Source organism: Lithobates pipiens, unplaced genomic scaffold (assembly GCF_037356315.1).
Source record: "Lithobates pipiens isolate NorthernLeopardFrog02 unplaced genomic scaffold, aLitPip1_a1.2 Scaffold_3, whole genome shotgun sequence".
In the NCBI taxonomy this organism is placed as follows: domain Eukaryota; kingdom Metazoa; phylum Chordata; class Amphibia; order Anura; family Ranidae; genus Lithobates; species Lithobates pipiens.
The window spans coordinates 181,005,917-181,033,256 of NW_027507790.1; the positions used below are offsets into that span (position 1 = coordinate 181,005,917).

The 27,340-nt window shown below is 43.7% G+C and overlaps 1 protein-coding gene across 1 annotated transcript in view; it reads left to right on the top strand.

Annotated features, from left to right (window-relative positions):
* Positions 1–1,835: 1,835 nt before the first annotated feature.
* Positions 1,836–27,340, top strand: part of PDE8B (phosphodiesterase 8B) — a 218,345-nt gene continuing 192,840 nt past the window's right edge. The window contains exon 1 of the mRNA XM_077462583.1: positions 1,836–2,981. Within this exon, the coding sequence (XP_077318709.1) occupies positions 2,688–2,981 (294 nt within the window). The 5' untranslated portion in view covers positions 1,836–2,687. The remainder of the gene's footprint in view (positions 2,982–27,340) is intronic.

Genomic DNA, 27,340 nt, shown 5'->3' on the forward strand with positions numbered 1-27,340 from the left:
GGTTTTTTTTTTTTCGTTAAAGTGTATTTTTTGCAAAACCACTGCGCAAATACCGTGTGACATAAAAAAATTGCAACGATCACCATTTTATTTCCTAGGGTCTCTGTTAAATAAAAAAAAAATATATAATGTTTGGGGGGTTATAAGTAATTTTCTATTAAAATATACTGATTTAAACTTGTAAACAAAAAGTGCCAGAAAAAGCCTGATACAGGAGGTGTGTTACAGGCCAGATTACCAGGTGAAAACAGAAGGAAAAAAGCCTAAAAAAAGAAAACAAATGCAGCCACTACATCTAATGATTGGTAAGTAGCAATATATTAAATTTTTTGGTTTTGTATTTAATACCGCTTTAAGCTTGGCCATAATTATGGGAGCATGGTTGAATGTGTGTTTGTGATTTGTGGGTCTCACGGACCAGTTCTTCTTTAGGGCAGCTGTGCCCACAGTTCAATGCCAGAGGAATCAATCATTTTTTTCAGTGTTTTCTTTGGGCTAGGTTCACACTAGTGCCAGCCACGCAACCCAAGTTTGCTTGGGCATGGCACCCTATTAACTTGAATAGGCTGCTGTGCCATGTGAACCGCACAAAAAAGGCGCATTCACATTTTTAAAAACACAGGCCACAGGGTATTTTCGATCATGGCATTTCCCTGCGGTTCCCACACCTGCCTTTGCACTGCAGTCTGAGATGTGTGGGGGTGCCATTCAGAATGAATGACAGCCCCGTGCATCTCGCAAGAACAGTGCAATTCGGTTGCGGGCAGGGGAGGACTAACAACTCAGGGGGCCCCCGGGCTATAGGAGATTATGGGGCCCCCGGGCAATAGATTACGGGGCCACACAGTATACACAGACATACAGTATACACACACAGACACACAATATACACACATCATATACACACACAGAATACACATACACACACTGAAAGGTATTGAAGAGGTGGGGCAGCTATAATCTTGGGATTAAAAAAAAAAACACAGATTTTTACATACTGTCCCTGTTTTTTTTGAGGCTGGCAACCCTGGTGGGGCCCCTTGGTGGCATGGGGCCCTCGGGCAGTGCCCAAGTGCTCAAATGGTCGGTCCGCTCCTGGTTGCAGGTGCGAGGAATCGATGCAATTCCTGCAACCGGAAGGTACAGTGCGGACAAGTGTAAGCTGTGCCTATTGGTTACACCAATACCATATTTTTTGGGGTGAGTATGAGTACCAATACTTTCAGTCAAGTACTCACAGATACCAAGTACAGACACGACGGCACCGGCGCAACCCTACTTTTCGTGCATCTCCATTTTGCTGATCTCCTGCAGCCTCTTTGCATTCACTTCCTGCCTACGTACAGGCACCCCAGTAATATCTGCATGCCATTTCACATGGGGGTGGTCACAGGTTGACATTAGCGGAACAAGCCTGTACAATGTGTGTTGAAATGGTCATCAGAAGTCTATGTGATTGGGTGACAACCCAGGAGCACAATTGGAAAAGGGGCAGAGTGGTGTCACCCACAGCAAGCAGACCCTTCATGGCAGGATCACAAGTAGTATATGAATGGAAAGCTGCAGATTTTATATAAGTGGAGACGACATTGGAAATGGCATAATATGCGATTTTATTGATTGGGTCCCCATAGACTGCAGATATCTGTACAATATAAGGGAACAGATCAATGATCAATGATCCTCATCCCCCTGACTTGTATGAAAGCAGCACCAGCACCTGCCAGTCTGCCTGCAGGGGGTACAGAAGGGATCACCTGCTGATCCCTCTGAGATAAAAGAGATGGAAAGATGTGTAAATGGGACAACGCCTCATTGCTTTCCAGCAAGAGGAGGAGAAAGCAGCAGCAGCAGCAGTGACAGGGCTGGGAGGGCTCAGGAGACGATGATCTACAGCTGGACGTGGACAGGATCTCTGCAGTCTCCAGGAAGGATCCATATCAGGGGATCTATAGCACACATCGAGGGGGACACAGCCAGCATTGTCTGCTACGGGGTCACTGGAGATCACACGCATGCAATAGGCTTACCTGCTGCAGAGATGCAATGCTAAACAGCAATCTGGACAAGGGGGGTGGGGGGCACCAGTGATCTGGTAAAGGTGGTGAACTAAGAGGAGATTGAAGTGATCTTGCTGGGTGAAGGTAGTGCCAGGTCCAGATGACATGTACCAACCTTAGATCTGTGTGTGTGCCTCTGTCATCTACCTACTGCAGGCACAGATGATGTCAAAGCATTGCAGGGGCAGAGAGCTGCTGGGAAAATCATCGAGTTGCTGAGCAGAATTCAAGAACCTGTGGAAGGAAGATTGTGATCCATGCCAGGCTGGGGGGAGGTGGTACTGCCATAGCAGGGAATCCCCACTTCTGCTCCATTTCATTCATTCTCTGTGCAACTGGTGGGAGGAAGCAGCTGGCAGCATCTAGGGGGAGGGAGTTGGTTTAAAGGGCCTTGATGCCCCCTGGCACATGGGATGACACCTAACTGATGTGTAGGCTGGCACAGCAGCGCATTGGCACACCTCCATTGACGCTGTAGGGCTGCTCCATTGTTAAAATGAGCCGGTGGGTGATGCCCCTGTAGGAAGCGCCCCCCCCCATTCTGTTGGCTTTAGATGCGCTCCGCCACCATGCTCCGCGGGGCTGCCCTGTAGCCTGGCACTAGTGATCCCTCGTGGGTGGTCAGGGATGGGCTGCGCTCCCAGTATCCACGTCTCTCAGAGCGGAGTCATCTACTGCAGGGACTCAGACGAGTCCAACTCACCACACCAGACCACCACCATCTCCCAGGGCACCGCGGCCACCCTACACGGGCTCTTCATCAAGACCGACGCCGCCGACACCATCCCCTCCGTACTCGCCTATCAGAGCCGCTACCAACCGCCGCCTGCTACAAGGACTGGCTCCAGGAAAGATCGCAAGGGGCCCGGACATCACAGCTGTATAGAGGCCGAGACTCAAACCAGCCACACCAGTGTCAAGGTAAGGGGCCCATCACCTCCCATAGGGCCAATGTCTGGGGATGGACTGCAGTCAGCTTTCATTGTACTACAGGTCTTCCATGGTGTCCAGGGACAGTCCTAGGGTTCTTATTCCTAAATTATAGGTCTATATATTGTAAAACCTCTTCTTCTGATCACCTATGGACTTTGTAAATGTTATAGAGGGGGTGTATGGACTGCAGTCTGGGGTTCTAATTTGTGGTGCCACAGGTTGGGTGTTACTGTAATGAGAGGTCTTCCATGGTGTCCACTGTCCAGGAACAGTCCATGGGTTCTTGTCCCTAAAGGATATATGGTCATTTAAGCTATTTTTTTTTAAACTCCTTCTTCTGATCTCCTATGGACAATGTAAATGTTTTATATATGGGGGTTTATAGACTGCAGTCTGAGGGTCTAATTCATGGTGAACAGGTTGGGTTTTATTGTAGTTCTTCCATATGTCCAGGGACAGTCACAGGGTTCTTGATAAATCGTATAATCTATATTATTAAGCCACTTATTCTGATCACCTATGGATAATGTAAATGTTATATATGGGGTGAATTGACTGCAGTCTGGGGGTTCTAATCCATGGTAGGTTGGGTTTTATTGTTCCAGAGGTTTTTCATGGTGTCCAGTGACAGTCCATGGGCTCTTGTCCCTAAATGATAGGTCTATATCGTAAAACCCATTCTTATGATCACCTGTGGACAATGTATATGTTTTATAAGGGTTGTATAGACTGCAGCCTGGGGTTCCAGTTCATTGTGCACTTGTTGGGTATTATTGGACTAGACTTCTTCTGTGGTGTCCAAGGACAGTCCAGCATCCTTGTGCCTGAAAGGCAGCTCTTATAGCCTGTATTGTAAATCACCACCTTCTGATTGCCTAGGGCCAATGTCTATATTCTATATGGGGTATATAGACTGCAGTCTTGGGTTCTAGTTCATGGTGCACAGGTTGGGTATTATTGTACTAGAGTTCTTTCATGGTGTCCAGTGACAGTCCCACAGTTCTTATCCCTAAATGATAGATCATATAATCTATATTATAAAATCCCTGCTTCTGATCACCTATGACAATGTATATGTTATATATGGGGTGTGTGGACTGCAATATAAGGTTCTAATCCATGGTGCACAAATTGGGTTTTATTGTACTAGGGGTCTTCCATGGTAATCAAGGACAGCCCTAGGGTTTATGTCCCTGAATGCAAGGTCGTATAATCTGTATATAAAATACCATTCTTCCAATCACCTAGGGCCAATGTCTATGTATATATGGGGTGTATTGACTGCAGTGTGAGGTTCTAATCCATTGTGCACAGGTTGGGTTTTGTTGTATAAGAATTCTTCCATGGTGTCCAGGGACGGTCCCAGGGTTCATGTCCCTGAATGCTAGTTCATATAATCTGTATCATAAATGTTATTCTTCCAGTCACCTAGGGCCAATGTCTATGTATATATGAGCTGTATATACTGCAGTGTGAGGTCCTAATCCATGGTGCCCAGGTTGCGTTTTTATTTTACTAGAGGTCTTCCATGGTTTCCAGGGACAGCCCCAGGGTTTCTGTCCTTAAATGATAGGTCAAATAATCTATATTATAAAATCCCTCCTTCTGATCACCTATGGACAATGTCTATGTTATATACGGGGTGTATAGACAGACAGCTGTCTGGGGTTCTAATCCATGGTGCACAGGTTGAGTTTTATTGTACTAGATTTCCTCTGTGGTGTCCAAGGACAGGCCAGTGTCTATGTGCTTGGATGTCAGGTCATATAAGGTCATGTATTTATTATAGGACCTCTTTTTCTGAATACCCAAGGACAATGTATATGGGGTGTATACTTATAATCTATATTGTAAAGCCTCATCTTCTGATCACTCAGGTTCAATGTATATGGGGTGTATGGACTGCAGCCTGGGGTTCTAATTCATTGTGCACAGGTTGGGTTTTATAGTACTAGACATCTCCCAGGAACAGTCCCAGGGTTCTTGTCCCTAAATGATGCATCAAATAATCTATATTATAAAAACTCTTCTTCTGATCACCTATGGACAATGTACAGTATATGTTATAAATGGGGTTTATAAACTGCAATCTGGGGTTCTAATTCATGTTGCACCTGTTGGGTTTTATTGCACTTAACTTCTTCAGTATTGTGCAAGCACAATCCAACGTCCATGTGCCTGAATGCCAGCTCTTATAATCTGTATTATCAAATCCCTTCTTCTGATCACCTATACCAATGTCTATGTTATGTATAGATTGCAGTCTGGATGATCATGTTGAATTTTATTGTCCAGACAGTCCCAGGCTTCATGTACCTGTTCATGTCAGGCTTCAGCATCTGTACTATAAAATCTGTTCTATTGCTCAATAATAGATAATACCTATATTATATATGGGGTGAGTACACGGCAGTATGGGGTTCTAATGCATGGTGCACACAGGTTGGGTTTTGTTGTACTGTGTTCATGGACGGTCCCAGGGTTCATGTCCCTAGATGCCAGCTCTTATTATAAAATCTCTTCTTCTGCTTACCTATCACAATTATCTGTGTTATATACAGTATGGGGTGTAAGGACTGCAGCCAGGGGTTCTAATCCATGCTGCACAGGTTGGGTTTAATTGTGATAGCTGTTCCAGGCTGTCCAGGGACAGTCCTAGGGTTCATGTGCCTGAATGTCAGCTTTTAGAATCTATATTCTAAAATCCCTTTACTGTTCACCAATGGGCAATGTCTATGTTATATATTGGGTGTATGGACTGCAGTGTGGATTTTTCCCTGCATGGAGCACAGGTTGGATTTTGTACTAGAGCTGGTCCATGATGTCTGGGGACAGTTCCAAAGTCCATGTCCCAGAGGCCAGGTCTGCTAATCTGTATCATAAAACCCTTTCCTCTATAGACTGTGGGACCAATTCAGTAAGAGATATATACGGCATGCATTTTAGCTAAAATGACTCATATGGTATTTATCTCAAAAGTAGTCAATTCACAAAAAAACCATGCAATATTTACTGAATGCTTTAATTTATGTTTTGCAATATTTTCACTTAAATTTGGTGTTATTTTGGCATTGTTTACATTTTTTTTTACATGCTGACACTCCACCAGAGGAAGATAGTTCAGTAAATAAATTCACACAGACCTATTGTTGAACAGTGAAAACATTCTAGGGTGCTTCCATTCACCGAATCATCTCCATCTGGTGAAATGTTACAATTTATTTTCATTCCTGAGCTCAGGGCAGAACATTTCCACATTAATACATTGTATACTTTTAACTTAGTTGGCAATGCAGAGTTCCCCTCATTTGTTAATTTGTACATATCCATTAAATACCAACTTCCTACTGCCAGGTGATAAATAATGAACGTGTGGTTTTTAGTGAATTGACTTTAATGATTTACCTAATTTATTTTTTATTTTTTGCGGTATTTACCTCATATACAATATTTGACTTTGATGAATCAATGCAATTATAATATTACCTACCGTAAAAAGAAACAGGGGTGTATTTGCCATGATGGCACATGTGGGCCAGTGCTTATGGCAGCAGGGTAAGTAAGGTTGTAGGCAGCAAGCCTCAAAATGTAAACACAGTAATCGCGTTCACAACTATTTTTCAAAGAACACCAGCCATGGTAATTAGTCCCATATACCCAGTGGGCTTCTATAATATCTGTGTCGGTAGGAACTGTAGACCTCTGGGAGTGTCAGTTCCTCACATCCTCCTCTTCTTAGTGATTCCTCCTACAGTCACTACAGGACACGGTCCTTTCACCACTGTGTCCTATAAAGACATAGGGGTCAGCAGGACGTATCAGACTTCAGATGGGGATTTCTTCAGATTGACATATGATGATGTGGGTGGCAGGAAAGGTAAGTATTCATTTTCTTTTGTAAAGAGAGCTCTTATACTTGGAGCTTTAGTTTGGTGAGAGAGTTGCACACTTTAACATGCCGTAAAGTAGTTGTGTAGGTTAACCTATGTGAACATGGTAGCAGGCCAACCTAAAGTCCTGTTTCCAATCTTAAAAATTGCCCATTACAAACTTGAAATTTTTAACTTATGGCACAATCACTCTCTCTTCCCAGCAGTGTTGTCTGAGGCAGATGCATGGGCATATGCTGACAGTGGTGAGGGGATCAGACAGTTCAATAGCGACTGAATGCCGTTGTATGCCAACAGTCTAACCAGGGTTAGAAATGAGGAAACCACAGCATTACCAGGTCAGGACAACACAAATTAACTTATTAGGATTTTGCATTTTTCCATTGGTACCCTACAAAAGACTGTTTGTTATTTTTGCCCAGAGAACCACTTTAAGTGCTAATTAAAGCTTGGCTAATCAGAGCCAATATCTTGCAGTAACATTTTTTTTTTAACATAGTAACAGGGCTATAGGTATCCTGAGGGCACTGGTTGGCCAGTTTATAGTGCAGGGAGGTAGAAGAGAGCAGCATCTCTAGGGAAATATTTAAATTTTTTTTTTTTACCTGTAGCAAGTACATGTATGTGTGGTCTTCGGCTAGGTCCACATATATGCAGGTGCGGGAATGTGTTACACGCATTCCCACATGCACAGGCAAACCGCATTGCTATTTGGCAGATGTGTGGGGCTGCCATTAGTTCTTAATGACACCCCCCACATCTCAAAATGCAGTGTGTTTTTTGATTTCGGAAATCACATTGTGCAAAACCATGTTATTTCTGTGCAGATGTTATTTTCAAATCACATGTTACTGTTTGCTGTAATAATGTGATCCCTGAAAAAAGCTTTGGAGTGGACCCATTTTTGACACACTCCTAAACCTTGTGGACAACCATCCCAGAAGAGTTGAAGCTGTTATAGCTGCAAAGGGTGGGCCAACTTACCCTGCAGACTCATGACCTGTACACACGGTCGGAAATTCAGACGGAAAAGTCTGATCCGATTATACTGTTGGAAAATCCAATCGTGTGTGGGCTCTATCAGACTTTTTCCATCTGAGAGCAGGGTCTAAAATTTTCCGACAAAAAAATCCGATCAGACTTTTTCAGATCGTTTGTAGAGAATTCCGATGGACAAAGTGCCACGTGTCCATGTTCAGATCAAATTTACGAGACCAAAGCTATTGGCTACTAGCCTCTACGTAGTCCCGTCGTACGCAACAAACGTCACCATGTTCCGAATGATCAGATTTTCCGACAACTTTGTCTGACCATGTGTATGCAACACAAGTTTCGGACAAAATCCGTCAGAAAAAATCAGATGGATTTTGTGGTCGGAAAGTCAGACCGTGTGTACAAGGCATTAGACTGGGATGCCATTAAAGTTCATGTGCATGTAAAGGCAGGCATCCCAATACTTTAAATATGTATAAGTGTGTAATATATATATATATATATATATACACAATTATGTATATCTGTGTGTGTGTATGTATATTTAATAGATACAGTGGTACATGCAAGGCATTTGTTGGTCCTTAATGTCTATGTAAATTACAGTGTAAAACAATAATTGCAGCTTTGGAGAGCAGTAAGGTCCCCAAGGTTATGTGTGATACAAGAAGATCACATTTCATGTTTGTTGTCAGACAAACTGCTTGTAATGAGGATAAAAGCTTGTATTTATTTCTGGGTAGGTACTGAGGCTTAGTTTTGGCCAAAACTGATCCTTAGTAAGTGAATGGATTTGACCAGACACTTCATTTTTCTATGGTTTCCAATGTTCTTTTTTTCCTTCCAACTATGCCTTTAACAAAATCTACATAGCTAGGGTCCATGTACATTGGACTTAAAAAAGACAATTAAAAACACCATTTTGTTTGGCAGAAAAAAAACACTCATAGAATGCTTTTATGCATGCGTCTAGGTGCGTTTAGCATTTTCTTCTGCCAGAAAACTCCTCTCAAAAACGCAATCCAGGAGGGTTTTCTTTCTGCCTCTAAATGCTGAGCTTAAATTATGCCTCTAAGGGTCCTTTCACACAGGGCGGATCAGTTCTGATCCGCCCCGTGGATATCCGTTTGCTCAGCGGGGATCACTCCGCCGATCCCCGCTGAGCAGGGAGATGACAGCTCCGTCTCTGCACACTGCGCAGGGACGGACCTGTCACAGCGCCACTCTCCCCTATGGGAGATCGGATGACGACGGACCGCAGTGCCCGTCGTCACCCGATCCGATCCGCAGACGGATGGAAAAATAGCTTTTTCCTCCGTTACACTTTTTCGGAACGGAGCGGGTCGGATGTCAGCGGACATGTCACCGCTGACATCCGACGCTCCATAGAGCTCTATGGAGCACCCGTTCAGGTCCGCCTGAAAAACTGACAGGCGGGCCTGAACGGGACGTCAGTGTGAAAGAGGCCTTAAGCTCGTAATGTGCATGGACATATAGGACAACACTGAGCTGCTTCTACAGGCAGGAGAAAAACTCCTGCTAAGCTCTTGTAGAAGCAGCATTTTTTAAGCTCAGTTTGCATCGACTTTTAAAGTCAAATTTCAAAGTCTTACTTTGGGGGTTATTTACGATTACGAAAGGCAAATCCACTTTGCACCGAAATTGCACTTGGAAGTGCAGTCGCCCTAAATCTAAGGGGTAGATCTGAAATGAGTGGAAGCTCTGCTGATTTTATCATCCAATCCTGTGCAAGCTAAAATGCTGTTTTTTTTAACTTTTCTTGCATGTCCCCCTCGGATCTACAGTGACTTTACTTCCGAGTGCACTTGCAGTGCAAAGTGGATTTTCCTTTAGTAAATAACCCCCTTTATTTGCTTGGCTTACAAATTATTAAGGTTATTTACAAAAGGCAAATCCACTTTGCAGTACACGTGCATTTGGAAGTGCAGTAGCTGTAGATCTGAAGGGTAGATCTGAAACAAGGGGAAGCTCTGCTGATTTTATCATCCAATCATGTGCAAGCTAAAATGCTGTTTTTTTTTATTTTCCTTGCATGTCCCCCTCAGATCTACAGTGACTGCACTTCCAAGTACACTTGCAGTGCTAAGTGGAATTGCCTTTAGTAAATAACCCCCTATGTCCACTAGCAGTACAAACTGGGGCAGATTTACTAATTATGTAAAATATGGTGCATCTGTGTATGGTAGACAATAAGCTTCTAACTTCAGCTTGTTTAATTAAGCTTTGATAATAAAACCTGGAAGCTGAAGATGTGACCTAGCAGGGACTGGTATATTTTCAGTGCAGAGAAACCCAAGTCACTGCTCCAGTGTTAACAGGCCTTTAACACCACTGGCCTAGGGTTGCCACCTCATCCCTTTAAACCTGAACACATATGAATTACACAGGTTCTGAGGTTTATTAAGGTGGTCATTAACCACTTAAGGACCGAGCCCCTTTTTACACTTGTTATTTACAAGTTAAAATCAGTCTTTTTTGCTAGAAAATTACTTAGAACCCCCAAACATTATATATATTTTTTCTAACACCCTAGAGAATAAAATGGCGGTCCTTACAATACTTTCTGTCGCACCTTATTTGCGCAGGGGTCTTGCAAGTGCACATTTTTGGGAAAAAATACACTACGGTATATACAATTTGTTATGTTCTGAAAGATAATGTTATGCAGAGTATATTGATACCCAACATGGCACTTCTCCGCCACTACTGGCAGGTCTGGTAAGCGAAGGAGACAACCAGAATGCGACAGGAGAGGCATAGGCACCTCTCCCACCACCGATAAAATTTATCTCATAGTATTTAGCATCAAAATACCGACGTACAGGTACAACGATTTGCGTGAAGTGGTTAACCTCTTAAGCTCGGACCATTTGGCTGGCCAAAGACCAGAGCGTTGTTTACGATTCGGCAGGGCGTCGCTTTAATTGACAAATAGAGCTTTCTTTTGGTGGTATTTTATCACCTCTACGATTTTTATTTTTTGCGCTATAAAGAAAAAAATTGCGTAAATTTTGAAAAAAAAAATGCATTATTTTTTACTTTTTTGCTATAATAAATATCCCCCAAAAATATATAACAAAACTTTTTTTCCCTCAGTTTAGGCCGATACGTATTCTTCTACATATTTTTGGTAAAAAAAAAATCGCAAAAAGCATTTATTAATTGGTTTGCGCAAAAGTTATAGTGTTTACAAAATAGGGGATAGTTTTATGGCATTTTTATTAATATTTTTTTTTATTAGTAATGGTGGCGATCAGTGATTTTTATCATGACTGCGACATTATGGTGGACAGATCGGACACTTTTGGCATGATTTTGGGACCATCAGATTTATACAGCGATCAGTTTAATTAAAAATGCATTGATTACTGTGTAAATGTGAATGGCAGTGAAGGAGTTAACCACTAGGTGGCACTGTAGGGGTTAAGTGTGTCCTAGGGAATTATTCTAACTGTGGAGGGGAGGGGCTGTGTATAACACAACACTGATCACCGCTCCCGATTACAGGGAGCAATGATCAGTGACAGTGTCACTAAGCTGAATGGGGAAATGCTTGTTTACAAGCCGGCTGGCGCTCGCCCGCAACCCACCTCTTAAAGGGCAACGTACAGTTAGGTGATTCTGCCTGTACATGCCCGTCTGCAACAGTATTTCTGCATGAGGCAGTTGGGAAGTGGTTAAACTCACTTGGTGCCCTATCTGCATTAAATAGGCCTCAGAACCTGTGTAATACATATGTGTTTGGTTTTAAAGTGATGAGGTGGCAACCCTACCCTGATCTTTGTGTTAAGGGACTATGAGATGCCCAATTTGAAAATGTTCAAAACATAGAACAAGGCACAACTTCCTCCCTATTTACTAAGATCCTCTTCTTCCTTCCTCCAGCACAAACTTGGTAAACTACATGCAGCACCTGCTGATCACTCCTCGTGGAACTTATGCCGCGTACACACGTATCAGACTATCCGGCAGACTTAGTCTGGTGGACAACCCGCCGGACTTTGCGAATGAGCTACCTGCCCACACACGGCACTTTTGCGCGGACTATCCGCCGTATCGCCAGACTATCCGCCGTACTTTTGAAATGAACGTACTCGCCCACACACACGGAGGAAAGTCCGTTCATTTTGAGCATGGCTCCAGGTAGCCGGGACCAGCAAAGGAGGCGTCGCTGGTCCCGTCACCTGGTATGGACTTGAAGGGGAATCCCTACGCCGAAAAAACGGCGTGGGGGTCACCCCCAGGTCCATATAAGACCCTTATCCGAGCACGCGACATGGCCAGCCAGGAAAGGGGGTGGGGACGAGCGAGCGACCCCCCTCCTGATCTGTACCAGGCCGCGTGCCCTCAACATGGGGGGGTGCCCCCCACCCCAAATCACCTTGTCCCCATGTTGATGAGAACAAGGGCCTCTTCCCGACAACCCTGGCCGTTGGTTGTCGGGGTCTGCGGGCAGGGGGCTTATCGGAATCCGTGAGCCCCCTTTAATAAGGGGGTCCCCGTATCCCACCCTATGTGAATGAGTATGGGGTACAATGTACCCCTACCCATTCACCTGTGAAAAAAAATGTAAAAAAACACAACACACAAGGGTTAAAATAGTTTATTGCACAGCTCCGGGGGTCTTCTTTTGTCTTCAGGGGTCTTGTCCCCCTCCTCGGTTCTTCTTGCCGGGCCACCGCGCCTTCTTCTAGCTCTTTTACAAGCGGTGGCCCGGTCTTCTGTCGCTGCCGCCTTCTGTTCTTCTGTTCTTCTCTTCTCTTCTTCAGCTGTTGCCTCGTCACTGTCTCTGGTCACAATGACAGGCACGCGGCATGCAGCGACTTATATAGGGACATTGCCGGATGATGTCCCCGCCCATAATGATGTCACAGTCCTAGCATCCTCTGCCAAATGCGGCACCGAGGGGGGGGGGGGGTGGAATCTGATCAGGGGAAGTTCCATTTCTGGGTGGAACTCCGCTTTAATGACTCAGGTCTAACCCAGAGGCAGCTATGTTTTTCCAACTCTCACCACTAGTAGCACACTAGAGGGTGCTACATATATATTTACAGTACTGAGAAAAAGTTTTGGGCAGGTGTGAAGAAATGCTTTAAAAAATATATATTTTAACCTCCCTAGCGGTATGATTCAGTCTGGAATTAGGTGCTGAAAGCGGTACAATTATTTTGCACGGAAATCTGGCTTTTATTTTGTAGTCCTGTAATTCTTAGGAATAACGCTCTTAAATCTGTTCAAACCAGAGTCTAGCAGACATCCTGGGTATGATAAAGTTTATAATATAATAAAGAATAATAAAAATTATTCAATAATGTAATAAAATCCTAAAACACTGAAAAATTGACACTTTTTGGTTGCTATGGACAATCTCCAAATTCCAGGCAGTAAAAAACAGTATTTATAATATAAAAGTGCATGCATGGCACTGCACAGACCACTAGGGACAAAGGGGGTGTGTATTTTTTAATACAGCACTGTAATCTGTAAGATTACAGTGCTGTGTGTGTTTTGTGTGTTTTTACTTTTTTGAATTTGCCGCCGTTCTCCGCTCCCGTGCGCCGTAACGCCGCAGGGAACGGAGCTCGGCGGCATTCGGCACTGTGAAACGAGCGGAGGACGGCTCGATCACACAGCGCGGCAGACATCGCTGGATCCAGGGGACAAGGTGAGTCTGGCTTGGGGTTACCGCTCCTATCAGTATATTCCTACCCCGAGCCAGAATTGGGATTACCGCTAGGGGGGTTAATTGTTTTTATCGATTTACAAAATGCAAAGTGAGCAAAGAAAAATCGAAATCAAATCAATATTTGGTGCGACGATTCTTTGGCTTCAAACAAGCATCAATTCTTACACTTGCACAAGTCAGGGATTTTGTAGGATTAGTGTCAGGTGTATGATTAACCAGTTATACCAAGCAGGTGCTAATGATCATCAATTTCATATGTGGTTATGGATAGCTGGTAAGCAGGCTACTTAATCACTTGGGTGTGGAGCTGGATGCACATTCTTTGAAGGATCTTTTACGGTTTCCACCTTTGCAATCTGCCACTGATACCTTACACAGATGGGTGTTGTTTAACTCTTTATTTATGGCCTGAAATTTTCACTGGTACTTTGCTTTAGTTTTTCTTTTACCTTTTTCATTTCAACATTTTGCAATGTTGTTATTCTATTAGCGCAGCACGTATTTTGTATATATTCATCCATTTGAGTTTTTGTATTCGATTTTATGGTGCTGTTAGCTTAGTCTATCCACTATATTTCACATATGTTTGTTTTTTTTCCCCTGAGTTAAGTTGTTTCTAGTAGACAAGGGCGCCGTCCAAAAATTTGTTTCGTTCCGTTTCGTATTAAAAAAAATTATTTCCGGTTCATATTAAAAAAAAATCGTAATTCGTGTCTGGAATTCAATTTGGATTCATATGAAATACGAATTTTTGTTACATTCATAATTTTTTCGTTAAAATAACGAAAGTTCGTTATAATGAATTTATCATTATGAGGGGCTCCCACCATCCCTGTGCTGTGCTGACTTCCTGGGTTTTCAACCTTTAGTTTTGTTATCTTTTTGTAAAAACAACGAATGTTCGTTATGATGAATTTATCATTATGGGGGGTTCCCGCCATCCCTGTGCTGAGTTCCCGGGTCTGAGTGTACACCCGCTGTGCCCATTATGAGGGGTTCCCACCATCCCTGTGCTGTGCTGACTGCTGACTTCCTCTGATTGGTGAACAAAACACCAGTCACGTTTCCATTGTAACGAAATTTGGATCCGAAATTCGTTACCGAAATTTCGCATAAAATTTGTAAACATATAAATTCCCATAGGGTTCCCACCATCCCTGTGCTGAGTTCCCAGGTCTGTACACCTGCTGTGTCCATTATGAGGGGTTCCCACCATCCTTGTGCTGAGTTCCTAGATCTGTACACCTACTGTGCCCATTATGAGGGGTTTCCACCTCTTATCTGAGCACGCAGCCCGGTAGGTCAGGAAAGGGGGTGAGGACCAGCAAGCCCCCCCCCCCCCCCGAACCATTCCAGACCGCATGCCATCAACATGGGTGTTTTGGGGCGGGGGCCCTCGACCAAAGAAGTTGAGTGCACTGCTCAGCGTCATATCCATAGGTTGTCTTTGGGAAATAGACATATGAGTGCTGCAGCATTGCTGCAGAGGTTTGGGGGGGGTCAGCCTGCCAGTGCTCACACCATACGCTGCACACTGTATCAAATTGATCTGCATGGCTGTCATTCCAGAAGGAAGCCTCTTCTAAAGATGATGCACAAGAGAGCCCGCAAACAGTTTTCTGAAGACAAGCAGACTAAGCACATGGATTACTGGAGCCATGTCCTGTGGTCTGATGAGACTAAGATAAACTTATTTGGTTCAGATGGTGTCAAGTGTGTGTGGTGGCAACCAGGTGAGGAGTACAAAAACAAGTGTGTCTCCTACAGTCAATATAGTGGTGGGTATATCATGGTCTGGGGCAGCAGGAGTGCTGCCGGGAACTGGGGAACTACATATATGTAGTGTGACATACTGAAGCAGAGCATGATCCCCTCCCTTCGGAGACTGGGCTGCAGGGCAGTATTCCAACATAATATTGACCCCAAACACACCTCCAAGACAACCACTGCCTTGCTTAAGAAGCTGAGGGTAAAGGTAATGGACTGGCCAAGAATGTCTCCAGACCTAAACCCTAATGAGCATCTGTGGGGCATCCTCAAATGGAAGGTGGAGGAGTGCATGGTCTCTAACATTCACCAGCTCCGTGATGTCGTCATGGAGGAGTGTAAGAGGACTCCAGTGGCAACCTGTGAAGCTCTGGTGAACTCCATGCCGATAAGGGTTAAAGCAGTGCTGGAAAATAATGGTGGCCACACAAAATAGTTTATACATTAATGGCTGTGTGTTGCGTTATTTTTAATGGACAGCAAATTTACACTGTTATACAAGCTGTACACTCAATACTACATTGCAGCAAAGTGTCATTTCTTCAGTGTTGTCACATGAAAAGATATAATAAAATATTTCCAAAAATATGAGGGGTGTACTCACTTTTGTGAGATACTGTACATATCCATCATACCATAACATCAGGGAGATGTGTGATTGGCCCCAAATTTATTTTGCAGCAGGACAATGATCCTAAACATACAGCCAGTGTCATTAAGACTATCTTCAATGTAAAGAAGAACAAGGAGTCCCGGAAGTGATCATTTGACCCCCACAGAGCCCTGATCCCAACATCACGAACTCTGTCTGGGATTAGAAGAGACAGAAGGATTTGAGGCAGCCTACATCCACAGAAAATCTGTGGTTAGTTCTCTAAGATGTTTGCGTTTCTTCAGCCCGGGTTCACACTATAACCCGCTGCGAAATGCACAGGAGCACTGTGTGTCCCTGTTCCCCGTTTCAGGGACGAATCAGGGATGATTCTATGCCTGAATTCGGCCCTGAAATGGAGCCAAAGACGCATGTGTTTTTTATGCAGTGCGCTCTGCAGCCGCCCCGGAGATATGTGAACCGGCTCCATAGGGAGCCAGTCACATTCTCCTACTATGCAAATTAGATGCGGGGAAACGCACATCTAATTCGCATAAGTGTAAACAGGGGCTCAAAAGTATACCTAGAAGAATTGATGCTGTGTTGAAGGCAAAGGGTGGTTCATAGCAAATATTGATTTGATTTAGATTAATCTAGCATTCTTAACCACTTAACCCCCAGACCAATTTGCAGCCTAAGGACCAGGCCCCTTTTTGCGATTTGGCACTGTGTCGCTTTAACTGACAATTGTGCGGTCGTGCGACATGGCTCCCAAACAAAATTGGTGTCCTTTTTTCCCCACAAACAGAGCTTTCTTTTGGTGGTATTTGATCACCTCTGTGGTTTTTATTTTTTGCGCTATAAACAAAAATAGAGCGACAATTTTGAAAAAAAGTTAATATTTTTTACTTTTTGCTATAATAAATATCCCCAAAAAATATATAAAAAATTTTTTTTCCCTCAGTTTAAGCCGATGTGTATTCTATTTTTGGTAAAAAAAAATCGCAATTAGTGATTATTGATTGGTTTGCGCAAAAGTTATAGCGTTTACAAAATAGGGGATAGATTTATAGCATTAATATTTTTTTTTTACTAGTAATGGTGGCAATCAGCGATTTTTATTGTGACTGCTACATTATGGCGGACACATTGGACATTTTTGACACATTTTAGGACCACTGTCATTTATACAGCAATCAGTGCTATTTAAATGTAGTGATTCCTGTGTAAATGACACTGGCAGTGAAGGAGTTAACCACTAGGGGGCGAGGAGGGGGTTTTGTGTGACGTTATGCGCAGCCTGGCATGTGACATCACTGATTGCCTTTCCCTATAACAGGGAACAGACGATCAGTGACAGCCACAGTAGGAAGCACAGGGAGAGGTTTGATTACACAGACCTCTCCTCGTTCTTCAGCTCTGTGACCCGATCACGGGACACCAGCAGCGATCTGGTACGTCTGTCCCGCGGCCACGGTCACTAAGCTCAGGTCGGGAGCGTGCCACCGGCGCAGCGCTCCCGACCCACGGCTGGGCACTTAAAGAGCAATGTACCTGTATGTGCTTGTGCCCAGCCGTGCCATTCTGCCGACATATATGTGCAGGAGGCGATCCTTAAGCAGTTAATTTACAGTTAATTTACACCATTATATATATATAATGAATGAATAAATGAATGAATGAATGACTTGTAAAGCGCTGCAGAAGCAAACTGAATCGCCTCAAGGTGCTTGATCCGACCTGCGTTGACTTCCTTCTTAAAAGAGGTGGGTCTTATATATATATATATATATATATATATATATATATATATATATATATATATATATATATATATATATATATATATATATATGTTTAATTAAAATTAAATGTATTATTCGAACATCCAACTATGATAAGTACCTGAAATACCTAAATCTTTGCTTATATCATGCAGAGCAGCAGACTGGGAGAAGGGGTTTCATCCTCCTGGCTGTGCTGTCTGGCAGAGGAATATGAATCACAAAAGTGGCCAGATAAAACTACAAATCCTTTGGCAAATATGACGTTTCAAATATGTGTATTTCAACTGTATATTTAGCCGTTAACCTGGAGGTTGGCTTCAATTGAAGTCCTTGGCCCACAAGTGGTTAATACTGCACAATTACATAGTTTTTATAGCTTTGTGATTAAAAAAAAAAAAAAAGGAGAAAAAGAAAATATTCATATTTTTAGGAAAGCACAAACATCATTTGGTTTTTTAGACTTTTTTTTTTTAAATGTCCCCCAATACGCATAGTGCCAGAAAAATAGATTTGTTTTTATTTCTTATTTAAATTCCTTTTCTTTTGGGAAAATGTTTTTTTTTTTTTTTTTTTTTAAACAATGATTCTTGGCAGAACAGACAGTACAGATTGTGTCTGTATGGATGGTTGTAGACGAACAGAACACTGCATTCCATTCACTCAGCTGTACGTCACGTAAGAGTGAGAGGAGAGCACTTGAACAACCTGTCCTCATCACAGCCGCTCTGCCATTTCTGTCTTGTGTTTTGTTCTAAAGCATCGTGGCACTGAACCTTCTACCTATGTAGAGCAATGTAACAGGTTCACTTAAATGCTGGCCCTGAACACTGAATATACAGTGCCTTGTAAAAGTATTCATACCCCTTGAAATTGTCCACATTTTGTCATGTTACAACCAAAAATGTAAATGTATTTATTGGGATTTTTTATGATAGACCAACACAAAGTGGCACATAATTGTGAAGTGGAAGGAAAATGATAAACGTTTTTCAAAATGTTTTACAAATAAATATCTGAAAAGTTTGGCGTGCATTTGTATTCAGCCCCCTTAACCACTTCAGCCCCGGAGGATCTTACCCCCCTTCCTAACCAGAGTACTTTTTGCGATTTGGCACTGCGTCACTTTAACTGGCAATTGCACGGTCATGCGACGTTGCAACCAAACAAAATTGACGCCCTTTTTTTCCCCACAAATAGAGCTTTATTTTGGTGGTATTGATTATTGTTATTTATTATTATTATTATTAGATTGTTATGTTCCATTCTTTTAGATACAGGGTTTGTTATTTCAGATAATTCATAACTTTGTATAAATTCGTACTCGTTCCGTTCACTAACTTTTTTAACAGTTATTATTAGTTATTTCAGATTTTCGGGTTTTCATTTTTTTGAATTTTCAGATTTTCATTCTTATGTTCGGATTTTCAAATTTCCAAATTTTAGAATTTTTTTTAAATTCCGAACTTCCAAATTTCTGAAATTTACCAATTTCCGAAATTTAGAATTTTCCAATTTCCGAAATTTAGAATTTTCAAATTTCCGAAATTTAGAATTTTCAAATTTCCGAAATTTAGAATTACGGAAATTTTGAAATATTGAAATTTGGATATTTCGGAATCTTGGAAATTGAAAAATTCGGAAATTTCAGAATTAACGTTAAAAACGAATTTGGAACTAAACTAATTGCACATGTCTAGGGAGAAACTCTGGGAGAATCAAGGATGGAAGAGGACCTGGAGGTCCTAGTAGATGATAGGTTTAGCAATGGCATGCAATGCCAAGCTGCTGCTAACAAAGCAAACAAAATATTGGCATGCATTAAAAAGGGGATTAGCTCCAGAGATAAAACAATAATTCTCCTGCTCTACAAGACTCTGGTCCGGCCGCACCTAGAGTAGGCTGTGCAGTTCTGGGCACCAGTCCTCAGGAAGGATGTACTGGAAATGGAGCGAGTACAAAGAAGGGCAACAAAATTAATAAAGGGTCTGGAGGATATTAGTTATGAGGAAAGGTTACGAGCACTGAACTTAAGAGAAGCTTGAGAGGGGATATGATTTCAATTTACAAATACCGCACTGGTGACCCCACAATAGGGATAAAACTTTTTGTGGAAGGGAGTTTAACAAGACACGTGGCCACTCATTAAAATTAGAAGATAAGAGGTTTAACCTTAAACTGCGTAGAGGGTTCTTTACTGTAAGACCCCTTTCACACTGGGGCATTTTGCAGGTGCTATAGCATTTAAAATAGCGCTTACAAACCGCCCTAAAACAGCTACTCCAGTCACTCCAGTGTGAAAGCCCGAGGGCTGCGGCAGATTTAACCCCTTCTCGCCCGCTAGTGGGAGTTAAAACCACCCCGCTATCAGCCGAATAATGGCGCTAAAACGATGGTAAAGTGGCACTAAAAATATTGCCGCTTCACCCGTGGCGGCACAGTGTGAAAGGGGTCTTAGAGCGGCAAGGATGTGGAATTCCCTTCCACAGGAGGTGGGTTCAGCGGGGAGCATTGATAGTTTCAAAAAACTATTAGATAAGCAGCTGAACGACCAGAACATACAGTGTTATACTATGTAATACTGACATAAAATCACATACATTGGAGTTGGACTTTTTCAAGATCACCTACTATTTAACTATATGACTAGAGCCTGAGGCTATAATAGACTTAAAAAAAGGTGTGAATATTTGCTACTGTTACACTGATACTCTTCCCAGCCAATCAGGAAATGGGTCAAGAGGCCGTTTCTCTATTGGCCGAAAGGAGAAGCGTTCCAATTTGCCTAGGAGGAGGAGGGGGGAGGCACCTTGATGACGAGGTGGAGAAGCAAGGGGAAGCCGTAGCCTGCACCATAGATGGGGTAAGTGCCAGGTTGGGGCAGTGCAGTGGGAGCGGATGACCCGTCCGTGGGGGGGGGGGTTGGCTGTGGGCGCACTGTTTGCCAACCCCCTCAGAAATATACCACCAGCCGCCGTTGGGTGACATGTCGGCTGACATCTGCCACTATCTGATCTGATCCTGCCCACAAAATCCAGAGGGATGGTGGTCCTATTTTCCATCAGTCTGGTGTATAAGATCGGATGGAGATAGACAGGCAGCCCGTTTCCATCCGATTTCCCCAAAGAATAGAGTGTAAGTGTATCCGTGTCCACTCTGCATAGCGGAGTGGACAGGACCTGTCATCCACATGCTCAGCGGCAAGGATGTGGAATTCCCTTCCACAGGCGGTAGTCTCAGCGGGGAGCATCGATAGTTTAAAAAAACTATTAGATAAGCATCTGAATGACCACAACATGCATGTATATACAATGTAATGCTGACATATAATCACACACATAGGTTGGAATTGATGGACTTGCGTCTTATTTTTCAACCTCACCTACTATGTAACTATGTAACTTTTGGTGGGATTTCGATACGACTTACACTGACTTCTTAAGAAGTCATATGCAAGCCGCAATGAAGTCAGGCAGGGATGTCGGATTCAAAGTCATGCGACTTCTAAGCTGCGGCAGTGTGAGCGAGGCCTAAGTGTCCTTTCTGTCTGCTGCCTTTTTCCTCTGCTATCGGTATGAATCACTTCTGATAATTTTTTTCCTTTTTTTTTTTTGTTTTGATGAAGTTATTTTTTGATTTACAGTACATCTACATTTGCACGTGCATGATATAAGAATACACAGACACTTGTGATAGGGAATAGTGATTTGAACATTTGCACTGCGGTTTATGTTATATTTGATGATGCGTGACATATTTAGAGCAAAGATAAAGAAACACTTGATACGTGAGGCTATAACATAGTTGCACATTGTACTCAGCTCAATTGATATTAATTGCATCAATGCCTTTGCAATTATTCACTACTTTGTGGCTTAGAAAGCTGTCCGTAGGGATTGGCACTGCCGATAATAGAATGGAGATGATTGTTTTGTGGTGTAGTAAGTCTAAAAACATAATAGCTTCAGAGCAGTTTACTCCTTTAACATTGATTTAGTATTAAAAATGTATAGCATGATACCATTGCTGGTAGTTGGAGAAAATGTGCCAGTGCAAAGTGCTTGTCAAAGAAGATCCCCAAGCATTGGCAGTAAGGAGAAAAGCTTTGTTGTCCTGAATTCAGTGCACTCTAGGGAGCTTTGACAACAACATGGATTTCTAATAGAAGTGCCAAGATAGTTTTTATAAAGAGGCACAAAGGACATTACCCTAGACTCAGCAGTATAGGGGTGCTCATAATTAGGGTTGCAACCTGTCCAGGATTTGCCCGAACAGTCTGGGTTTTGAATCATGTGCCCGGGTTTCATCCTGCCTGAAACCTGGACACATTATTCAGACAGGGCTGTGGCTCCCCAAGTAACCAACATAGTCACTTAAAAATCTGTTGCCATCTGGGAGATGTGGGCAGTTGTCTGGGGGCAAGTTTAGGATCACTGGGGGTGGGGGCAATGATGTCAGCAAGAGCAATTTTGCTAGCACACTGTACGCCACAGCACATTACGTGCTCTACCACCCAATGGCGTCTCAGGACTTTTATAATACTATAGTGTATACTATGAGAAAAAGAAATTGCCCTGAACCACTAAAGTGTTCGGTAGAGGAGGTGGCAACCCTACTTATAAGAGACGTATACATTATGCAGTTTCAGATTGTAAGTTTATGTATTAGCCTCTCATTGTGCTTTAGAAAACCAAGAGCACATTTGCTTCAAAGAGAAGACAAAATAATTGAGTTACCAAGATCAGCGCACCTCTAAAGTTGACTTAAAGAGGAACTTCACCCTCTTGGGTTAATTTTAATATTAACTCCTTCTTACCTGGTATGCTGGTATAGCATGCTCACCTGCCTAGCAAATCCAGCACTGCTGTGCTGTGATCTGCCGAAAGCTGCCACACTCGGGGTTCTGCACATCCATCTTCTTTGTGACATCATCAGGAAGCTGACTGTCTCTTCTGAGTCACAGCAGCCAACTTCCCAGTGAAGCTACACTGGGCATGTACAGTGGGTTCAACACAGCCTGGATGCCCCCATGCATGCTGTCGCTGCCCCAGGAGGCTTTGGGCAGGGGGGATATGTCATTCTCACCTAGTCTCAAAATACCAACCTAATTGTTCTCTTCGTTCCTCTCAATACCTTCTGCTCTCTAGCTCCCTCATCACCTCCTCCCATGCACGCCTCCAGGACTTTTCCAGAGCCTCTGCAATCCTATGGAACTTCTTACCCCAATTTGTCCAATTATCTCCTACTCTATTAGCTTTTAGACGATCCCTGAAAATCCTTCTCTTCAGAGAAGCCTACCCTACCCTTGCCTAACAACTGCATTTTCTCCATCAGTTCATCCCCCACAGTCATTACCTTTTTGTTTCACCTGACTCTCCCTTCTAGATTGTAAGCTGTAACTAGCAGGGCCCTCTGATTCCTCCTGTATTGAACTGTATTGTAACTGTACTGTCTGCCCTCATGTTGTAAAGCACTGTGCAAACTGTTGGCGCTATATAAATCCTGTATAATAATAATAGGCAAGAAATGTGGCCAGACTTCACTTCTCAAAAAAAAAGGACCCCCTCCCCCTGTAAGAGAACAAAATGAGTTGCAAATTGTAAAAAGGGGGTAGGAGGAGTACAGTTAAATAATGTATAAAAAGTGAGTGAAGGTTTATTTTAAATGTTAAAAGTTTTTTAAGGGCCTGTTCACACCACAATGTGCCGCTTTTCGTGTGTTTCCCCCACCACATTCAAAACATATTTCAGTTGCCATCTGCAGCAGGTGTCAATATTAAGTTTGCTAACTCTGTGTGTTTGCCCTCACTGAATCGCATGGTACAGAAGTACCATGCAATTTGGTTGCAGTAAGTTGCCAAAACAAATGCATGCACTAATTTTGGTGTGATGGGCTGGGTTTTTAGCCCATTCAAAATGATTGTACATAGTACTGCATTTGAATTGCTAAGGAACGCACAGCGTGTTCCTGTACAATTCCTAGTGTGAACCGGCATTCAGCCCCATTAACGGCAATGGAACCTGAATCTGTGCCACGCAAGACGCTCCGACTTAGAAAAAGGTTCCTGTACTACTTTGGGGCGACTTCAACATGACTTGCATTGAATTCTGTATCCGTATGCAAGCCGCAATGGGGTCGCACAGGGATGTCGGCTTCAAAGTCAAATATTTTTGTTTTAGAAAGTAGAGAATGGTTACAACCATTGCCAGGTTTTTCTTTTGCGATCTGTGTCATGTTTGGAAGGTTTACCTTCTCTTCCTATTCGGTTGACAAAATAACACGTGGGAAGACATCTCCCCGAAATAAGGGGAATCCCCCTTACAGTTTGCCCATTGGAACATTTTACCTCTACTCCTGTTCTGGTGACAACTTTTAGATTTTTCCCCCCCCCCCTTAATTTAAGTCTTTATGATAGTGGTCAATGAGACACATTGAGAGGGGGAACCTTCCCTTCGTAGAGCTTCCATATTCTATAGCAAACAAAATGGCACACTTTAACATAAATCTGTACTAACATACTTGCATGAATGAATGCATAAATAATAATAGTAATGCTTACCTTTCCTGGAGCAGTAGTTCTACTTCACTTAAAGCTGAACACAATGGGGTTGATTTACTAAAGGTAAATGCCCTCTGCACATGCAGTTACTCCAGAGCTTGCTTAGTAAATGATGTAGGGCTTCACTTTGCATAAGACTACCCAATCATGTGCAAGGAAAATAAAAAAAAATAAAAAAACAGCATTTTTGCTTGCACATGATTGGACTATGGAAGTCAGCAGAGCTTCTGCTCATTTACTAAGCTCTGGAGCAATTGCACTTACAGAGTGCAACTGCACTTTGCAAAGTGCACAGTCTAGTTTTGCCTTTAGTAAATCAACCTCAATGAAACAAAGTATATAATAGATCCTAGAGCAGGGGTAGGCAACTTTAAAGAGGTGGAGAACTATTTGAACAACATGGGAGACGTCAAAGATCACCAGTCACAGTGACGCCTCCTCACACCCAATTTAAACCTCTAATTGCTGTAATACCATGTCGTAATTGCATGCATTGCATGGCAATCATGGGTTTAAATCAGTTGGTGAGAAGGCAACATATCGCCACCTAACCACCTGTCAAACGCACTGGGATCGCTTTTCAGAGGAGAAGCAGCGTCCGAATGAGCACTTGGTTGCATTTACCAGTGGCACTCTTAGGGCTCATTCACACGTAAGTTTGGGGGATGTTAAAACTCCTATATTCAGAAAGTCCACCAAACCTGCAGGATATAATAGAAGTCTATGGCTAAAAGCAGCAAGTCCACAGGAAAGCTGCAGGTACACTGCACTGTACCCGCAGTGTGGGTAAACCGCACCACATCAGTGTGAAATCAGCCCTATACTATTATGCCCAGTGAATTTCTTCACACTGATCTCAAGATCTCTTCTTTCCTGCTAATGGGATAAGAGCTGGAGTGCAGTTGATATCACTCCGCATGGGACAAGTGCCAGCACTACAGAGGAGACATCGGCTTATGCGCCTTTTGCTCCCTACTACAGCTCCAACTTTACAAGTAGTAGTAGTCCATCTACAATGCACTCTGGATTGGTGGGTCAGCAAGCCCAGACCACCATCTACCAGTCCCCTGTCTGCGATCTACTGGTAGAGTGCAATCTACAGGTTGCTGACCCCCGTCCTAGAGGGTACCCTTGATCTTCTTTGTGCCACATTAGCCATCCAATGAGGATGTAAGAACTGTATTCTTTTATGCATACTAGGTAGGTCATTGGGAGTTACACTAACCACATCCCCCCTGCAGTATGCCCCCAGCAAACCCCCCCCCCCTGCAGTATGCCCCCAGCACAACCCCCCCCCCCCCCTGCAGTATGCCCCAGCACAACCCACATCTCCCCCCTTGCAGTGTTGCACAGCATAATCACCATCACCTTGGAGCAGGGCCATCTTTAATATTGATTGGACCCTGGGCAAACATTTTCTTGTTCCCCCCCCCCCCCCCATGCAAATTTTCTCTCCACCCCAACATTCTAAAAAACAAAAACACACTTAAGCTTATGTATTGAATTGTATTGTAACTGTACTGTCTGCCCTCATGTTGTAAAGCACTGCACAAACTGTCGGCGCTATATAAATTCTGTATAATAATAATGATGATGATGGGGAGAGGGGGAGATAGAGGAGTCCAGGATGATGGGTTGGGGGAGGGGGGAGTAGCAGATGGCAGGATGATGGGGGGTATAGGGGAGTCCAGGATTCCAGGATGACATACAGGGATTGGAAGTGTGTACAGCACAAGGGGCGGTACTTGTATATCCCCCCCCCAAAGTAACCATCTATTGGTCACCTCTGCACACCACTTTGCCTACCTCTGCACCCTCATCCACAGTTCACCTCTGTACCCCCCTCAATTCACAGCTCACATTCTGTATTCCACAGTTCACCTCTGTACCCCTCTATCCACAGCTCACTTCTCTATCCCCCATCCACATTCACGTCTGTATACCCTGTCCATGTCTGTACCCCCCCCGTCCACCTCTGTATCCCCCCCATCCACAGCTCACCTCTGTACCCCTCTATCCACAGCTCACTTCTCTATCCCCCATCCACATTCACGTCTGTATACCCTGTCCATGTCTGTACCCCCCCGTCCACCTCTGTATCCCCCCCATCCACAGCTCACCTCTGTACCCCTCTATCCACAGCTCACTTCTCTATCCTCCATCCACCTCTGTACCCCCCATCCACATTCCATTCACCTCTGTATCCTTCTGCCCACCTCTGTACCCCCCCATTCCACATGCACATCTGTACCCCCCCATCCATGTTCACCTCTGTATCCTTTCGTCCACCTCTGTATCCCCCCACCCACGCTCACCTCTGTACCCCCCCCCCCCATGTCCACCTTTGTAATCCCCCTCCCATCCACGTTCACCTCTGTATCCCTTGTCCACCTCTGTACCTCCATCCACCTCTGTACACCCCCATCCATGTTCACCTCTGTATCCTTCCATCCACCTCTGTACCCCCCCATCCACGTTCACCTCTGTATACTTCCATCCACCTCTGTACCCCCCCATCCATGTTCACCTCTGTATCCTTCCATTCACCTCTGTACCCCCCCATCCATGTTCACCTCTATATCCTTCCATACACCTCTGTACCCCCCCCCATGTTCACCTCTGTATCCTTCCATCCACCTCTGTACCCCCCCATCCATGTTCACCTCTGTATCCTTCCATCCACCTCTGTACCCCCCCATCCATGTTCACCTCTGTATCCTTGCATCCACCTCTGTACCCCCTTCCACCTCTGTACCCCCCCATGTCCACCTTTTGCACCCCCCATGTCCACCTCTGTATCCCCCCATCTACGTTCACCTCTGTACCCCATCCACGTTCACCTCTGTACACCCCCTCCTCCACCACCTCTGTACTCCCCACCCACATTCACCTCTGTACCCCCCCCTCCTCCACCACAGGTCGGTCAGGCGGGGGTGGAGGCTGGAGCAACAAGTCATTCCCTGTCACTCTGGTCCGCAGCTCCTGACAGAGGGAGAAGCGGGACAAGCGGGCTCAAGCACATGAAGCCTGCAGCTGTCCTGCTTTCTTGTCATAT